Source organism: Salmo salar, chromosome ssa01, assembly GCF_905237065.1.
Source record: "Salmo salar chromosome ssa01, Ssal_v3.1, whole genome shotgun sequence".
NCBI lineage: Eukaryota > Metazoa > Chordata > Actinopteri > Salmoniformes > Salmonidae > Salmo > Salmo salar.
The window spans coordinates 138,664,307-138,683,791 of NC_059442.1; the positions used below are offsets into that span (position 1 = coordinate 138,664,307).

Sequence of the window (19,485 nt, forward strand, 5' to 3'; positions counted from 1 at the left end):
CTGGCCCTGGACCAGTTGCACATGGCATACCATAACCACACATGCCCAACAGTCATGCCTCAAATCTGACACTTACAACATTAGTGTTCAATGTTGTCCTTCAAGCCCCTTTTTGTATATAGGTTGGTAAAACTGTGTTTTATTCAAACTCTCTATCATACATCAGTTATTATGATGTCCTAGACAAAATCTGCAGGACAATTCCCTTGTCTATACTTTTACATTATTTGTTAACTGTAGTAGTAGTATTGGGCTTGATTTAAATAGATTCTACAGGTTTTGTTTTTCAAAACTTTTCACCCACACACTGTCTTGCTCTTTATGATATATGAATATCATGCTAACGACAATGTAACAATAGCTTTTCCAGTAGTGTCTTACTCTTGACTCCAATCTTCACCCCAACCTAAATGTTCATTTGATTGCCTCATATTGTAGACAGCAGATCAATAGATCTAGAAACCTGCATACAAGGGGGCTTGAAGAGCGTCTTTGAATACCACAGTCTAAACTGTTGTTTTTCTCCCCCTTTCCCATTGGTCCTCCATGCCTCTGTCCACCATTCATAGTGCAGTGCGTCCTAGGACCGCCCCGGGGTAGCAGTGAGTAGTATAAGCATTTAGGACTGTACCAAATGAATGCTATTGATACAGGTGCTATGTGGTATGGTTTAATTATTGTAAACGTTTGTATAAGCTGAATTTAACTGATCGGCAGTGTTCTGGAGGGCCATATATCTACAGCAAATAGAATCTAGATCTCTGTGGACTCTATCCTCTCCAGACGGGTAGGCACCGGCCAGGGGGGGGCCAGCTGGTGGAGGGCGGGGGGAGATTCTTGTCCTCGGCGAGGGGAGGTGGGGAGAGAGAGAGGGAGGGTAGGGGGGTGACGGGGGCAGGCAGGGGGATGGGGGCCAGGGACAGTCGGGGTGGTGAGGTGGGCGAGGGGGTGGTGTTGGTTGAGGTGAGCTTGGAGCCCAGCTGGCCTACGCGGAGCTCCAGGGCCTGGTTCTTCTGCAGGGTCTCCACATAGCTGAGCTGCAGCTGGGCCTGGTACTTGAGTACACGCTCCTTCTCGTCCATCCACACGTGGCGCTCCTTCTTGAAAGTGAGGGCCTGCCGCTCACGCTGCTGCCGCTCGAGACGCAGCTCGCCTTGGAGGCGCTCCAGCTGCCGGCGTAGATCCCCCGCTTCCTCCCACTGCTGGTGGGCCTCCTGGCGCTGCTGGTGGATTTCCTGCCGCAATTGAGCCTCTTGAAGCTGGTGGGCCTCCTGGCGCTGGTGGGCCTCCTGGCGCTGGTGGGCCTCCTGGCGCTGAACTTTAGCTTCATCGCTCTGCAAACTCAGTATGGCATCTGGGGGAGGTACAGGAGGTGGAGGCAGGGCTGGGTAGGAGAAGGCAGAGCCCTCAGGCGGGCTGTGTGGGGAGGAAAGCCCCCCTCTGATCCTGGATGCTTCCCTGCTTCCTCCGCCACCCATAGCCTCGATAGCCCTATCCCTCGCACTGAGCTCACCTAGGGCCCGTTTCAGCCCCACCACCTCAGCCTCAAACATGCCCAGCTTGTCCCTCAGCAGAGAGACCTGGAGAGACACAGGGAGGGGAGCAGGAGGGTCAATCAGTAGTTAAAGAAAGAGGAAGTGAGGGTTAATTCACTTGAAGTCCTCACAAGGATAGTATAACAAAGAAAATTCTGAGAAGTGGGGACACTTGCCGGTTCCCACAATGGAAAAAGGCTATTTTAGGCTTAGGGGTTAGGTTTATGGTTACAATTAGGTTTAGGAGTTCGACTTTGAGGTTAAGGTTTAGGGAAAATGGGAATCAATTACTTGGTCAATTACTTGGTCCCCCACACACACAAAAGTGTGTGTGTGTGTGTGTGTGTGTGTGGAGTATTATTTGTGTCTTTCAAAGTGTATGTGAATGCCTGTATCTGTATGCATGTGACTGACCCAAGAGCGCAAAACGTGTGGTGCACAGAGCAGAACAACTCTACAAATTATAGCTAGTTTTTCAGGTCTGTTTACCTCGGTCAGCGTCCTCTGCAGCTCCCCTTCGCAGCGCTCCAGCTCCAGGCTCTTGGTGCTGTAAGAGTCCTTGAGGCCTAGCATGGCCTCCTCCCGGTCCCTCAGCTGGGCATTGACCTCCTTCAGCTGGCCCCGCAGGGCCACCATCTCCCCCGCCCGCTGGGTCACCTCCGCCTGGCTCTCCCTCAGCTGCTGCTTCAGCAGGGAGATCTCCCCCGCCTTCTGACACACCTTGAGGGGAGGACGGGGAGGGGGGATGAAAGGTATGAAGATGGTGGAAATAGAGATCAACAAGCATGTCTCTGTCTAATGGATGTGCATGTACAGTATAGGACAGCTATTGCATATTTGATCATTGGTTTTAGACAGTACTGCCTTTTTTCCTTTTTTGGCATGGACATCTAGTAGATGTTATGCTGGGCCCTCACTCATTTCCCTAGTATCCCACACCCAGCCACACACACCACCCCCTTAACCCCCAGGTAGTCCCACCCCCCTATCTCACCTCCCACTTGGTCTCCTCAAGGCGGGGCAGGATGTCGGCCTGCTCTTTCCTGTAGTCCAGGCACTTCCTCTCCAGCTCCTCCTTCTGGGCCAGCAGTGCAGCCATCTCCTCCTGTAGGCGCCGCTTATCCTGCGACAGACGGCTGATCTGGGCCTGCAAGGCACTCTGGGAGCGCTGGGCGCGACGCGTCACCTGGGTAGAAATACTTTTAGTAGAATGGACATTCCCCATTCAAATCAACATTTGGCAGTGGGTATACCGGTGGCAACCATATTGAGTGTACCATTTGGAATGAAATTTGAGAGCAGTGATTAAATAATCTCTTTGCACAGAACTTTACTCTGCATCTCTAAACTGCTCCTTTAAGCTCATTATTTGCCTTTTCTCAGTGTTTTTCCATGCAGCCATGGCTAATGCTATATGATATTGCGTATAGCCTACCACCCCACAATCTGTGAACTGAGGAGCCATTCTATTCTTTTAATATACAGTATATTCTGCAATTGTAATATCTATCTATTGTAGTTGTGTGGTCACCTGCTGCAGGCGTGAGGCATAGTTCTGCCGCAGCTCGTCCATCTGGCGCTCCCACACGCGCTGCTTCTCCTCAAACACCTGGACGATGGCCGCCTCGCTCTGGTCCAGGTTACGGCGCATGTGGAGAACCTTGCGGAGGGGAGGAGGAAGGGAACTCTGGTGTAATTAACGTGTATTGTGAGCTGCTCATATTTCCATCCACTGCAGGAGGTGTTGATGGTTATTTCACAAAATGGCTGACATCCATTATCAAGGTAAGTGAATGAGGACCAGTTACTGCCCCACTAGTCTTTCATATTTCTTTGTACTTCTCATATGCAATGTCAATGAGTGTTGAATATCAATTGATAGCATTTTAGGTGTTCCACTATGTCTCCTTGTATTGCATTGCATTGTATCTTCACCCACAAACTGCCACCAATGTGTACCACTCCAATATCACATATCGCTACTTCCAAAACCCTCAGTACTTGAATACCTTGCACTACTATTTCAGACCCAAGGCCTAACGTATCTTACCTACTTGACCATCAGCTAACAAGAATACAGTTGTCCACTCAGCGAGTTTCAGGCACACCCAATGGTTTTAACGGTTTATTCTTAAGCCATAGACCGTATTATGTACACAGTAAAATCACTGGTACAGTTACCCATACCCTCTACAGGTCATGCAAACTCCTCAAATAACAGATTTTTGTGATTACACTCCTCTCCATATGTACTTGGACAGTGACGCTAAAATTGTACATTTGGCTCTATACTACTCCAGCATTTTAGATTTGAGATCAAATGTTTTATATGAGGCGACAGTACAGAATGTCACCTTTTATTCAAGGGCATTTACATACACATACATTTTACAGTTTAGAAATGAAAGCACTTGTATCTAGTCCCCCCCATTTGAGGAAGTATTTTGGAAAAGTATTTGGACAAATTAACTTGAAGTGTATTAAGGTAGTCAAAAGTTTAGTATTTGGTCCCATATTCGTAGCACGCAATGACTACATCAAGCTCGTGACTCGTTGGATACATTTGCAGTTTGTTTTAGTTGTGTTATATTTTGCCCAATAGGAACAGAATGGTGACTTGAGTAATTTTCTTTCTAAGTGAAAGATGTTTTCTGAACACTTCTAATTAATCCTGATAATGCCATCATGAATAAGGATGAGTAATAAGGTTACAGAGGCTACAACAAAACATGCTACCTCTCAACATTGGGGCTATACTGGCATCAACATTGGGCGTTTTATATATTATATTATTTTTTGCAAATGTTAGAATTGTTCTTCCACTTAAACAGAGTATTTTGTGTAGATCGTTGACAAAAAAAATAATTAAATCCATTTTAATCCAACTTTGTGGAAAAAGTCCATCAATGGGTGTGAATACTTTCTGAAGGCACTGTTTAGGTATAAAAAGAGCCGAAAGTTTGCACTTTCATAAAGATTTTGTCAAAAATGGTTTGTGATACAAATGTAAAAAGCATGTTAAACATCCTTCCTCCCAATAAAGTTTTTATGTGAGAATTCCCAGAACAATCTGAGATACCAAAAATGTTTTCGGGCCATGCTGGCGTGGAATAGCCCCATTACCAATAACAGGGGAGGTTAGCATTTTTTTGTGGATATGATCTTTGAGCCTCTAGCCTCATTTTTCACAATTCATTCATGATTATCCATAATCATGTTAGCATCCACATTAATGTAGAAGTGTTCAGAAATATCTATTCTTACTCACAATGAAAGTGACTCCAAAATGACACAATACATTATTCACCATCCATTTCCTATTGGGTGAAATACAATCCCAAAAACACAACCGAAACAAACTGCAAATACATGTAAAGAGTTTGTGGGTCACAAGCTTGATGTAGTCATTGAGTGCAAGGAATATGGGACCAAATACTAAACTTTTGAATACTTTAATACACTTGAAGTGAATTTATCCAAATACTTATGATTTACTTAAATGGGAAGGTTAGATAAATAAAGTGCATTTATTTCTAAACAGTAAAACAGATATGTAAGAAATTACCCTCAAAAAGCTGAAATTCTGCACTATCACCTCATATGAAACATTTGCTCTCAAATACAAAATGGTGGCGTATAGAGCCAAATGTTAAAGTTTTGCTTCACTCTCAAAAATACATATGGATGGGAGTGTATATAAAATAACTGTATTCACTGTGCTATAGTTGTGATAATTTGTTCCCATTTGTTTGTTACTTCCAATATAATCTCTTAAGACTCCTTCCTTCTTAAACCCCCAGTAGTATTCATCCTCTCCCTTTTCATCCCTCCCTCTTTCTTTCCTAATCTCCCTCGCTCTCCTCACCTCTTGCTCTCTCTCCCATAGCCGGTCCTCCAGGTCCTGGATGACGTCATCAGAGGAGGGAGAGGGGCGGAGCGGTGCGGGGGCGTCACTCAGGTGGCTGAGCCTCTGATAGGACAAGGAGCTCTTCCCGGAGGAAGAGCGACCACTATCCGAGGCGCTCAGTCCGTTCTGGTATCCACTATTACCGCCGCTACCGCTAATGCCACCAGGCTTGTCCAACTTCTCCAGGGCCCCCGTGGCCCCCAGGTGGTTGATGTGGCTGGTAGAGGCACTCAGGGGACCCAGGACAGGCGGAGGCCCGTAGCCTGAGCCAGCATAGGTGGGCAGGCTGGTTAGAGAATTCCTCCCTGAGTCGGACAGGCTCCCCTGGCCTCCGCCCCTGCTGCCGCCCCCTCCTCCGCCTCTGGTACCTCCACCCCGGCTGCCAGGGCTGTCTGTGTCTCTGAGGGGTCCTGTTACACTGGGACCCCCACCACCTCCAGACCCTCCTCCGGCGCTGCGGCCCACTCCTCCGGTTTGGGGGGGGCACACCAGATTCTGCATGGAGTGGAAGCTCTTGGGTACCACAGGCTTAAAGGCCGACGGGCGGACCAATCCATCGTTGTTCTGGATGGGGGAGGAAGGCAGATGGTATTGGTGGTGAAATATAACGCGAGGATTGTACAACATACATTATCTGACAATTAGGTTTACAGGGATTATGAATATTCTGCTATATGTATAATTACTTAAACAACCAGCATACTGAAGCTAAATGTGAATTTGTGATCTTAAATTCCCTGATTACAAGGGGGATTCATCTTATTTACTATAGTTTATTAATATACCGGTACACAAACTATATGTAGATATACATGTACCAGACATTTTCAGAAATGTAATATAGTGTACAGTAATAGCTAAGGCTAATGTTATTACAGTGCATGGAGGAGTTGACAGGAGAGCAGATCATATTTCATGTAAACAACTCCCTGTCATAAATGGACAACACTGATGTACAGCCGGTAGGTAACAAAGTACAGTACATGAATTTACGACAGTTTTTTATTGCCTGCACCATAACATACACATGCCTGTATGTACAAAATACACAACACACACTTTCAACATGAACCCTCATACTCAACCTACAGCCTGTATTTGGACAGACACACACACACACACACACACACACACACACACACACACACACACACACACACACACACACACACACACACAAGTGACCCACCTGAACCTGCTCCATCTTCCCAGAGATGGGGAGGATGTTGGGGGGGTTGTTATGGTTATCCAGCTTGGCTGCGCTGGCGCCCGCCTCCTTGTACTGAGCCAGCTGTTGGCTACTGTTCTTATCATTGTTCAGCACGTTGTTGCCACAAATATCCAAACTCACCGCCCCTTTTGGCACCTCTCTACCCCCATCACGCCCATCCCTCTGGTCCCGCCCATCACGCCGCCCGCCTCCATTCAGAAACACTGCATTGGCCACCTGCCTCTCACTGTTACCCGCCGCTGCCGCACGGCTCCCATTGGAAATGCCCCTATTGCCATTGGAGACATGTCTGTTGCCGTTGTTATGGACGGGGGCCCTCTCTCTCTCTTTCCCCTCGCAGAGCGGCGGAGGACGCTCGCTGCCGTAGTAAGTAGAAGGGTTCTCGACAGTGGCAAAGCTGCGTTCGTCCGCCGTAGTCCCCTTAGCATGGGTCAGGGGAGGAGGTTGCTGAGAGGACCTCTCGATGCTGTAACTCCTATCTTCCAAGCTCCTGCCCCTGTGGGTGGAGTTGGAGGTGGAGGAGGAAGAGGGGGGTGGTGGGGGGGCGCGAGGCAGGCTGTTCTGCTGGGTGGTGCGGGTGCCCACGCTCCGCATGGCGATCTCCTGCTGCTGTTGCTGCTGACCAGAGGTGGTGGTGGTCGAGGAGGATTCCCCGCTGGCCACACTGCCCATGCCCTGGGGGCGCCCCCCCTCACGCAGCACCCCGTGCTCCACACGCGCTATGATGGAGGGCAGGGAGGCAGCACCTGCCAACACACACTGCAGGACACACAGAGACAGGGACAGGGGAGAGAGGGGGAGAAAGGGTTCATTAGGAGTAAGGTACACACTGTAAGTAACAGAATTACTTAATAACTATAGACGACATACAGACACAAGGAAGAGAGTAAAGGGGTTGACATAATAAAGTAGACACACACACATTTATTTAGTGACCATACACACATGATCTATAGAGTGAGACATACTGTATTGTAGGATATGACTGTTGATTCATATCTTTGCACTAAGCTAAAAGTGCCATAGGCCTATACGTCAGCCCTGCCATTTTCTCATGGGACACTGATACAGTGGGTGAGGTCATCCTTTCGCCCCCTCCTTACTTCTCTCCACCCGTGCTCTCCCCCCTCACCATAGCAATGAGTTCCCAATTCCCTGTTCCCTCCTCTCCTTCTCTTTCTGTTTCTCTGAGATAGGAGTCATACATACTATACACCCTGCAAAAGCTATTTAGGTGATTCAAACTCTTTTAAGAACAAGGTTACTTTGACACTAATTGAGATTTCTTGAGCATTCAAATATGATGTAGAATTTTTGTTTACAAAAATAAGTACATTGAATGTATGATTGAAGTATGAATTAGAGTACTTATTTCAGTATGCTTCCCCTTATACGGTTACTCCTTATTCCACATCATATCAACATTCACATATGCAACAATAATGAAAGCACATCTCATGTAAAATGTAAAAACTGTTGATATTAAAGGGATAACAAATAGCCTAGCCAATGCAAATGTTTATCAAGTTCAATCAAATCCTAAAAAATATTAACTACATTCTACATGAACAGGTTGTACCTCAATTACAGATCCTGAATATACAACCATAGAAGGGAAGGTTACTCTGCTCTCTGCTCACACAACTTCCTGGTCTTGTTCCTTTCTCTCACCATCTCACACTCTACTTTGTGATTGGTTAGCAGAGCAGGTCTTTTGCACACCTGATATATTTGTATGTTAACCCCTTGCCTTCTGACACACACACACACACACACACACACACACACACGCGTGCACAGTTGTTCCCCCTGTGCCAATGATAATGACAAAAACCCATCTTCTTTATCAAACCTCTAATGGAAGGAAAAACATGGGAGACAATCGTCAATACTTCATTGAAAATAAGGCCATGCACAGTTTTGTGCATATAAAGACAGTACATCATGTCCTTGTATGTATCAGTGAGTGCAATAAGGAACACATATTTGTATTATATCCCTGTCACTGAACCACACCCACAGGGAGCACTATCTGATTACTCACTAGAATATCTATCTCTGATTGAACATTGACCTAAAGGTAATATGTGAATTTATAGTCCATTATACCAAGTGTAGCCTACTACTCCTATCTGAGCAAAGATGCAGTCAAACCTTTGTGTGAATTCTCTCTCTCTCCATCCTCTCTCCCCATTGTCTCTTCATGCCTGAAGCCAAGCCTGTGCAAATGAAGATACTATGCTTCTATGTTACTTTGCTATAATAAGGTGAGTATTGACATTCCATCTCAGGTAGGACATGAGAACAGATTGGGATGTGAACAGGGGAGTACTGAATCCTTAGGATGAGGTGCTGTGTCCAAAACGGCATACGGTACGATACTGCCTCGGGCCAGCAGAGGGCCCTGTTCCAGTGTTGGCTGAGCTGTGGCACGTGCCTACACTCGCCTCACTGCCACAGTTACACACTCCTAGGCATTACATCATCGGCTCCATGCTTCAAATAGAGAGCGCGCACACACAGGCAGGCACTCTCTCTGGTGCGCGCTCCCCCATCCTTCTCACACTTCCACACATACCTCATTAAGGGAGTCTTCTCAATCTAATCTCCTGTGTTGACATGCAGTATGAGATAATTACTATATTAATAGTTGTAGCCTACACAGCAGTAATACATTTTCTTCCCATATTTTCACTACATTGTCCATACATAGACCCCTATATACACCTCAAATGCAAACAAACTGCCCCCGAACGGTGACCGCTGCTATCCCACTACACACACTTCATTCAAGGCCTGAAATAGGCCAGGCGTAGAAGTCCCGCAGAGCAGTCACATTGAGTACAGAGGTAACCACTGCACTATGGACAATATTAAATAATAGGCCTATTTTATCAGAGCTCCCTTGCCATTACCAGCATATTAAAACTGACATGCTAGCTCACACTTCTAGTCCATACATATCCTCATAATAAGCTTTATATCATGTCAATAATACAGTATTTGCTACATATATGTTTGGTAGTGATGTAGGCCTACAAATCAGCCTATTGCACGTCCATGCAATGTATTCCAAGTCTATTCCTTTTAAGTACCAAGGTTGGTCTAAATTCTACTGTAGGCCATTTGCTCTTGGTCTGTCCATTTAAACATTATTTTTGCAGCCGCTACAACCTCCCCATCACCACAGTGATGTGCATAGGCTGTCAGCTGACGCGGCAATGCTAGAGCACAATGGTGAAATGTTACTCGCTTCTCCATACCAGTGAAAAAGACCTGACCCAGCCACTAAAGGCAAGAAGAACGAGATAATTAGCATGATCTATTCTATCCGTTTTTCTTTTCATTCACGCAATACATAATGCGTGTGTGGGTCACGCAAAGCGCTCTACTCCACTCGCAGCTCTCTCTCCGTGGGGGGAATCGGAAAGGAGCGAGCTCGAGAAAACATCAGCATCCGCTACAACCTCTCGCTTGCGCCTCACGGATTCCCATCTTTACTTTCAATCCAACGAGCAATATTAAAATACACGGTCTCTCTCTCTCTCTCCATCGCGCTCTCCACTTATCTCTCTGCCACAACAACCTTTGAATCACCCCAAATCCAACATGGAAAGCAGCAGGATAATGGATTGGCAATGCGGTGAATGACGATAAATATAGAAAAACGCAGGTGTAGATTGTGCGCGTATTTCTCTATGGAAATGAAAGAGCGCTCGGCTCCATCACTTCATAGCTGAGAACAGCTCCGCACTTACTATTAGCGGCAGAAGCAGCACAGACAACGCCGAATGAAGCCGAATTACGTCGCCCCACTGCTCCTCGGCGAGCTGTCCGATTCCGGGTTCGCAGATAGGGACGTTGGAGTGGCAGTAGGCCTATAGCCTACTCGTGTGGCTCTGGTCGGGGAGACTGCAACCGCTATTGCCCGTAGCGGATATCGGGTGATGGAGACAGCGAGAGGATGCGTGTATCAGCTGTGTCACACACCCACCTCCGCCCCGCCCCTTCTGATAGAGCACAGCACCGCCCCCTTCCCAGACCCGCGCCTGCGCCCACACAAAGGTGTGAATTCTTCCTCCACCTTAGAATAGCACACAATGTATTGATTCTGTTCCACACAGAATACGTATGCAACTGCCGGAAAATGGGGACCCCTGTCAATCCTACAGCATGTCTCTCTGTTTCTATCACTATGTATGCATCTGCACATTATATTCTGTATTTATTCCTTTGAGTACTGCACAACTGAATTACACATGACCGGGCAGGTTGAGTGTGTGTGTGTGTAGCTTGGACTTCAGTTCTTAGTACCAAGGGCAAGCGAGGCCTTGGGCAAACATGATGCCCAGTTCCCAGGGGCAGAGAAAGCAGAGCTGGCTGTGTAGGTGAGGAACTGGAGCCTGAAATCAGCCTCACTCAGGACTAATCGAGAGAGAGACAGAGACAGATTGCAGAAAGAGACGAGAGAGAGCATAGAGCAGGGAAAGAGGGCAGAGCGAAAGAGAAACAGACAATGTTGAAGCTATAGCAGGAGCTGAATCGAACTGTTAACTTGTCTGGAATGGAATATTTGGTGCTGGTCATAAAGCCAAAAGACACCATCTCCCATAAGAGATAAAGTTGACAAGAAGTCATCTGCCTAAAATGACCACTCCAACGACAAAAATAAGGATAGGAGAGAGAGATGAGTAGATGGATAAGTATGACATAGGAAGGACTCTGTCCTATTTTCTAAAACTGACTGGGTTTACCAAAATCAAATACATGCATGGCGTTCAAAATCACGGAGCTCACACACATAGGCCTTTATATGGATACAAAAACATTACAACATACTTTCCCTGCAAAACACATCTATCCTTTCATTGCATATGAGAGTTGCAGGTTTTATTTGGAGTAAATCAGGAATTCCAATGTCAAGAAATGTGTGACTCGATTCCCACTCATAATGCTGTCTTCATACACACTCCACTGTGTGCACAATCATACACACTACAACCACTCTTCTACACATAACCCCGTCAACACGATTAGAAAACAGCCATGGTCCTTCACACCAACACTGAACTGCACACAAGCCACTCCAACACAATTCACACGCACGCAACTCGCTTTGCCAGTCGTAGAAGGATACACACGACCGTCAAGAGACTAAAAACACACATACACACTCTCTGAGCCAGGTTGGCAGAGAAAACAATTAATACTTACATGGTACATACACACGCACTAAAGCAAATATGACCGTTGTCGCCACGTACATGGTGATCCACACCCACCCTGGACATTAAAACACAAATGTATTCACATTTCATGCTGTACTGACCTACTACACATAAACATAACACGGGATCAGATAGGCTACACAGGGACCGCATTCAAGTACGCAAGTGAAAAAGGATCTGACATCCATCTTTAATAACGCCACTGTTCTTTCTCTCCTCTCCTCCTCTTTTTTAATTTCTGAGCCGCCATAGCTGAATGTCACTTAGGGGGAGAATAGGAGAGTCAGAGGAAAACTGAGGGAGTGGAAGAAGGTATACAAAGAGCAATCTCACAGCTCCACTAGTAGGCTCGTCCCTGTCGGTTCTCTCCTCATCCCTCGCTCCACTCCTCCATGTGGAGATGAACTGTAGTAATTCTCACCGCGTCCCAGCCCCTCTGAGCTACCAATAGCATCCTCTCACTCCCTCCATCCGCCTCCATAAAGTACACGCGTGCGCAAACACACACGCGCTTTGTTGAAAATATGTCGGATTTACCTCGCAAAAATGTGAATATTAGGGTTAGAAAATAAATACATGTTTTGGAAATGCACCATATTGCAAACTATCTATATAAAGATCTGTAACTTCCCGTATATTTTTGTACAGTAAACCAGTGCTAGCACGTCCACACATGTACCTACATGCGTGTGTCGTGTACACACAGGATCCCACTCACTCACCCATGACCGCAACACCACCACTAAAATATGCTCAAATACCCTGCATTTTCCCTCTCCATTCACAAATTCACTGGCGACATCAACAATTTGTCAAGGTTACTATGGCAATGGTTTCTGTCCAATGGGAGAAGGGGCTGGACTCATGTGACAGAGTAGAGGGAAGATGGAGGGAGGGGAAAGAAACAGATTATTTCTACTTACCAATGAGTGGTTTGTCTGCTGAAGTCATTGCTTGACAGAGGGGACATCATGTTCACAGAGAGTCCTTCTGCTTGGCTAACCCTAAAACCTGCCTATGCATTCAGAAAGACATGTGGGACCGTGTTGAGGTATATTTAGAGCCATCTGACTGTTCATGAAGAGGAGAGAAGGTCATCAGTCCCTATATAGTCACATATACTTACTCTATACAACAGACAGGGTTCAGATTTCAATTTGGTTTAAGACAAAATCCCTAGACCCCTACTCGATGTCTCATTTGATGACAAGATGTTCCCACAAGGTGAATTTGGGTAGCAATGGATTTTATGGTACTGTTTCCACCGCTGTAGGAAATTAGTATGGGGTTAGGTACTTTGATATAATTCACACAATTTCATAACCTATTACCAAATGGTGCCGATTGTGGGGGCTTGTTTAAATCCCAAAGAAGAAAAAAACCAAGTAATTCATTCTGTAGATTATTACTGGGTAATTATCATTTCACCATGTCATTTCTAAGTTAATACCTGGTCATTTGCGTACCAGCAAGCAAAATAATGTGTTAGATGATCTCATGGTTTTGGATTAAGATCATGTCCTGATGATGTTGGTTGGAAATAAACCTGTAGTGTCAGAGATGAGATATCAACACAAACAGATGAGTGGGGATAAGAGGAACTGGACTGGACACTTCTGTTCTGGAACAGGAAGAAAATGCATTCACACATTTTACTTAAACGAAAAAACAGTTTAATGAATAAATAACATCACAAACAATCACAATGAACAGTCTGATTCATAGAGATGGGACTGTGACCCTGGAATAAGAGAAGGAATGTCTTCCTATGTACCTGAGGAAGAGATTGAGGGATAGTTTCCCACACACAGATGAAGCCTAGTTCTGAAATAAAAAGAGAATATCGATTGAACATGTTTCCCAATCCAGGATTAGGCTTAATCTGTGTCCAGGAAACAAGTGGGTAAGGAAACCCTGATTCTAGGCAGGCTCTTAGCTAACTTAATTAATTAAGCCAATATCCATGGTCCTAACATCATCTGCAACCAAACACCATCAAGGAGCTTGTTTTATTGGTTGCCTTCAAGCAGGATAACCCTGCTTTATAGAGTGGTTTGTGCTGTAATGTAACCATCTAAAGATGCCAAACTGGAATATATTTTCACAGTGATATGTATTATCTAGTGACCAATAGCAGTGTCGACATTTTATGAAACCAGAAAACATTTGAATACATAAAACATTCAATACATCATATTTTAATATCATTAGCATATCAAGTCATATAAAGGCAAGAGCCATGTATTTACACTTCCTGTTGTGGAAAGGCAAGCCGTCATATCCACACTCAATTCTTCCTATAGTAGTAAACATCCATGCATTAATAAATAGTGCATCAATTAAAAGTGATACAGTGGCAATAATAGCCAAATGGGCTTTTTAAATTTAATTTCTCAAAGGAAACTCTAGTTTCAGTACAATTCAGGTAAATCTATGAATAATCTATTGGATTTCTGTCCTCCATTTGGGAAACTTCAAGTGTCACTATGAAAGACTGTGCAAAGGGTTTAAGAAGTTAAGATAATGCATAGGTTAGAAAACAACCTGCAAATATAATTTTTTTAATAACCTTCCCGTAGGGATTTTTCTGATAACTAGAAAAGGAGAATAGGTGATTGTACAAACATGGGCTATATTTCAACTTATGCTCAATTGAACATATTTTCTGGTTTTGAACTGTTTGAAACCATTCGCTGATCCTGAACATACCCCAGTGGTTATTTTGCAGTAATGGGAACAGGATCAAAGCTTGTTCCCATTGATGAGTTTACTATCCCTTCATGCAAGTGACGCCACGTGTTCAACTATATTGAAAAGAGCATGAAGGGCATATCATTTGTATAACACACTTGCCCTGGTCACACAGACAGAAATAGCTTAAACATGTGGCACACCTTTTCAACCATCACAGCAAGCAAAATAACTATTGACCTTGGTCAAGTGAAGTTGGAGACTCTGGGTCTAAACTCCCACAAGGGAAAGACAATGTTATTCTTTTTAAAATTTATGTTGTGCAACTGTACACACACTGACCCGAGAGGGAAGTTTTTAGGCAGACAAACATTGAGAACATTAGGAAACGTATCTGATCTCTTTTTTGGCTCCTGACAGGATTCTACTAGCTTGGTCCAGTGAAGCATTAAAAGGAACCAAAACATGACCAGGGAAGGGGCCAGCACTGCTGTCTAATAAAGTCTGTTACAGCCCATGTGTGATCCTGGTTCGCATTCTAGTAGTGAACCAAACCACAGTTCACCTTTTGGGCTACACATATAAACAGAACCCCCTTTAGCAGTCTCCACCTCCACCCACCTCCACCTGATTCAGTTCAGGGACCACCTCTCCTGCCCACTCCTCCCCCCTGTTGTCTCCGTCAGACTGCCCCACTCCCTGTTCCCTGGGGGTGAGGGGCTCTGTGTCACTGTCGTCCCCTTCCACCACGGCTGTGTAGTCACTCTGGGTGGAGGTGGGGTCCCCCGGGCAACTCAGGCTGATCACGGAAGCCAGGCAGGAAAAAAGTAGGCCCAGAATGGCAATGTAGAAGCTCTCCCCTGGGTAAGCCTGCATCCCCGCTGCACCTCCTTGGCTTCTGGTGCCAGGCCTAGGAGACCAAGACCCAGACCCGGGCCAGGTCCAGCCCTCTACCCAGTCCCACAGTAGCCCAAATTTGCCCTCCTGAAGGTTGCCGCTGATGACGTACAGGCAAGCCCCACACACTCCCAGCACGGACATTAGGAAAAGGACTGGGGAGAGTGGAAGGGAGAAAAAGAGACATGGAGGGAAAGGGAGAAAGAGAGCGAGAGGATGATAAACTAATTAATCCCAGAGAGAACTGCAGAGTGATGTAAACCAACATGGCTCAGCAAACATGACTCATGTCATTTTATGACACTTCATATTTTATGAGACCTGTGAGAGTGCATTCTTCTTCAAATTATGACTAGCGGTTAAGAGCGTTGGGCCAGTAACCGAAAGGTTGCTGGTTCAAATCCCTGAGCCGACTAGATAAAAAATCTGCAGATGTGCCCTTGAGCAAAGCACTTAACCCTATTTGCTCCTGTAAGTCGCTGTGGAGTAGAGCGTCTGCTAAATGACTAAACATGTTTTTTTTTGTTTTTATTATGACAGTATAGTGATAAAGCCCTCAGAAAGAGAGACAAACAGACAGAGAAAAACAGAGTGGCAGCAATTGAGACTGAAAGAGGAAGAAGGAGAAAGAAAAAGAGAGAATAAGAAAAGTGAGACAGAGATAGACAAAGGGAGAAAGGTTAGGTTACCTGTGGAGATGTGGAGTGACACCACCAGTCGAGGGTGGGACATCCCAGTCCCCAAGAAGTCCAATAAGAAGGAGGAGCTGGAGAGCAGGACAGCAGTGTAGCACAGAGCCGCCAGGGCATAGAGCAGCCACATCCCCCACCCGTTAACACCACCCAGAGGACCTACAGGGAGGGAACACACACATACTCGCAGTCAACTCCACACACATAAACACACACCACACTCCCAGGCTTCTGCACAAGAAGAACGTAAATACGTTTAAGATCACAAACATGGAACTACGGACTAGTACAGTACATAGGCCTTTACCAGACATATGTGGGTGCAGTTAAACTGTAGAAAATGTGAACTCTACAGCGTCAAAACAGATGACCACTATGTGGTAGCAGAACAAGAAGACAAATGTCAACCAATCTCTTCTTTGACGGTCCAGCCTTGCCCTTCCCTACCTGTGTCAGTGAGGTTCTGGGCAGCGTGCAGTGTGAAGGCCACTCCATAGATGATTTGTTTGCCTCCGGGGTCAGTACTGTTCCTGACCTGGATCCAGTTGGGGTCAGCGATGGACGTGCACAGGGATACCAAAGTAAAGCACTGGCAAACCGCAGCCGGAGACATGCTCAGAGTCATGGCTGGAAGGGAGACACGATGTAACCCCATCCATAACAATTTGTACAGTCAACTGTTGCTCAGAGAATTTTCAAAAGTTGCCAAATACATAGATGTAATGTCACCATTTAGGCAAGGTGTTTTACTAGACTCTGGATTTTCTTACTGTTTCAGACAAGTCATGTGTATGGTTAGCTGTAATAATATGACTCCAATGGATGTACAACTAAGAAGAGTTTATGCAAAAAATAACTATGCAGCACAGAATGCTGTTGCAGGTTGTAGGAACATTGACACTGTAAACCTGAAGTTGGGAAACTTGAAATGAGGAAGTGAGAGATCTGTGGAATGGTTCGGTATTACTAAGGCATCTGTACACTTAACCCTTCACTTACCAACAGCTAGACTAGCACTAACCCACTATAAGACGAAAATGTAGACTAGCTAGCTACTTGCTGCTACGGGATAACCTAGCCAAGTAAAACTCAACTCTACAATGTACTTCACATCAACATCGTGGAGTTGAGTTTTACTTGGCTAGGGATAACCAAGTGCCACAAATAAAATAAAAAAAGTCATGTGACAACTGAATTGTCTATTGTTCAGCATATTGTCTGAAAAGCAAGCTAAAGTGCCATCAGAAAGTATTCAGACCCCTTGACTTGTTCCAAATTTGATTGTGTTACAGCCTGAATTTAAATGGGATTAAATGTAGATTTGTGTCACTGGTCTACACACAATACCCCATAATGTCAAAGTCAAATATTGTTAGACATTTTTACAAATGTATTAAAAATGAAAAAATGAAATGTCTTGAGTCAATAAGTATTGAACCACTTTATGGCAAGCCTAAATAAGTTCAGGAGTAAAAGCATGAGATGACTACCTCATCTCTGTACCACACACATACAGATAATTGTAAGGTCCCCAGTTGACCTGTGAATTTCAAATACAGATTCAACCACAAAGGCAAGGGAGGTTTACCAATGCCTCGCAAAGAAGGAAACCTATTGGTAGATGGGTAGGGAAAAAAGCAGACATTCAATATCCCATTCAATACACTTTACACTACTTAGATACAGGCATCCTTCCTAACTCAGTTGCCGGAGAGGAGAGAAAACACTCAGGGATTTCACCATGAGGCCAAACAGTTACAGAGTTTAATAGCTGTGATAGTAGAAAACTGAGGATGGCTCAACAACATTGTAGTTACTAAACAATACTAACCTAATTAACAGAGGGAAAAGAAGGAACCTTGTACAGAATAAAAAATATTCCACAACATGCATCCTGTTTGCAACGAGGCACTAAAGTAATACTGTAAAAAAATGTGGCAAAGCAATTCACTTTTTGTCCTGAATACAAAGTGTTATGTTTTGGGGCAAATGCATTACAACAAATTACTGAGTGACACTCTCCAAAGTATTGTTTTCAATCATCTTGATGTCTGCGTTATGATATGGGTATGATTGTAATCGTTAAGGACTGATGAGTTTTCAGGTTAAAAAAGAAACAGAATGGAGTGAAGCACAGGCATCAAACATCCTAGAGGAAAACCTGGTCAAGTCAGCTTTCCACCAGACAATGGGAGATTCATTCACCTTTCAGCAGGACAATAATCTAAAACACATGGCCAAATCTACACTGGAGTTGTTTACCAAGAAGACAGTGACTGTTTCTGAGTTGCCAAGTTACAGTTTTGACTTAAATCTACTTGAAAATCTGTCAAGACCTGAAAATGGCTGTCTAGCAATGATCAACAACCAATTTGACAGATCTTGAAGAATTTTGAAAACAATTATGGACAAATTATGCACAATCCAGGTGTGGAAAATGTAAGATTTACCCATGAAAACTCGCTGCCAAAGGTGATTCTACAAAGTATTGACTCAGGGGTGTGAATACTTATGTAAATGAGATCTTTCTGTATTTCATGTTCAATAAAAAAAAAAAAAAAATCTAAAAACATGTTTTCACTATTGGGTATTGTGTCCAGATGGATGAGGGAATATCTATTGAATAAAATGTTTTATTCAGGCTGTAACACAACAACATATGGAATAAATCAAGGGGTATGAATACTTTCTGAAGGGTGTGTAGTCAGGCATTGCGAAATTTCACATTTACAACCTAACTCAAGAGAATCAGTTGTCAATCAAGTAACTATAGCAGGCTAGCTAGCATGCGCTTGCTATTTCAGATGCATGCGCACAATAATAACTGCACAAGCTTGTTCTTTCGGAAATAGCTAGGCTAGCGTTACTTACCAGAGCTAAGAAAACAAGGAAATCCACGAACATACAATCTATTTCTTTAAATGTATATAAATGCCTCACGGGTGTGGCTAAATATATGTTTTTTCTGATCCGACATAATCTAAAGCCAATTCAAAGCACGGAATTATCTAACTTTCATTTGGCTAACGCTGGCTCGTAGACAGTCTTCCGGGATGACCGGAAATTACAATCACGAGTGCAATGTTGTCACTAGTTACCACAGCCACAAAGTCTATATCGTAAAACTTCCTGAAACAATCATATGCCTTTTGGTCTTCATTTAAGATTACGGTTAGGCATAAAGTTAACGACACTGCTAAGGTTAGGTGTAAAATCATATTTTTAAAGGTTAAACTGGTTTATGACTTTGTGGCTGTGGTAACTACTGACGACCCGAGTGCAACGGTGTGCAAACAATTAGTCA

The 19,485-nt window shown here is 44.5% G+C and overlaps 2 protein-coding genes across 2 annotated transcripts; both read right to left on the reverse strand.

Annotated features, from left to right (window-relative positions):
• Nucleotides 1-770: 770 nt before the first annotated feature.
• On the reverse strand, nucleotides 771-10,656 carry lzts3 (leucine zipper tumor suppressor family member 3). The gene is made up of 7 exons (XM_045700751.1): nucleotides 10,432-10,656; nucleotides 6,632-7,432; nucleotides 5,401-6,006; nucleotides 3,067-3,195; nucleotides 2,530-2,721; nucleotides 2,025-2,255; nucleotides 771-1,580 (listed from the first exon to the last, which is right to left on the reverse strand). Exons 2-7 carry the CDS (start codon nucleotides 7,343-7,345, stop codon nucleotides 771-773), a joined length of 2,682 nt encoding a protein of 893 aa, XP_045556707.1. The 5' UTR covers nucleotides 7,346-7,432; nucleotides 10,432-10,656.
• Nucleotides 10,657-13,551: 2,895 nt separating this feature from the next.
• LOC106565624 (uncharacterized) lies at nucleotides 13,552-19,263 on the reverse strand. The gene is made up of 4 exons (XM_014132939.2): nucleotides 19,053-19,263; nucleotides 16,629-16,808; nucleotides 16,179-16,340; nucleotides 13,552-15,644 (listed from the first exon to the last, which is right to left on the reverse strand). The coding sequence occupies exons 2-4, from the start codon at nucleotides 16,804-16,806 to the stop codon at nucleotides 15,190-15,192; spliced, it is 795 nt and encodes a 264-aa protein (XP_013988414.1). The 5' UTR covers nucleotides 16,807-16,808; nucleotides 19,053-19,263; the 3' UTR covers nucleotides 13,552-15,189.
• Between the last annotated feature and the right edge of the window lie 222 nt (nucleotides 19,264-19,485).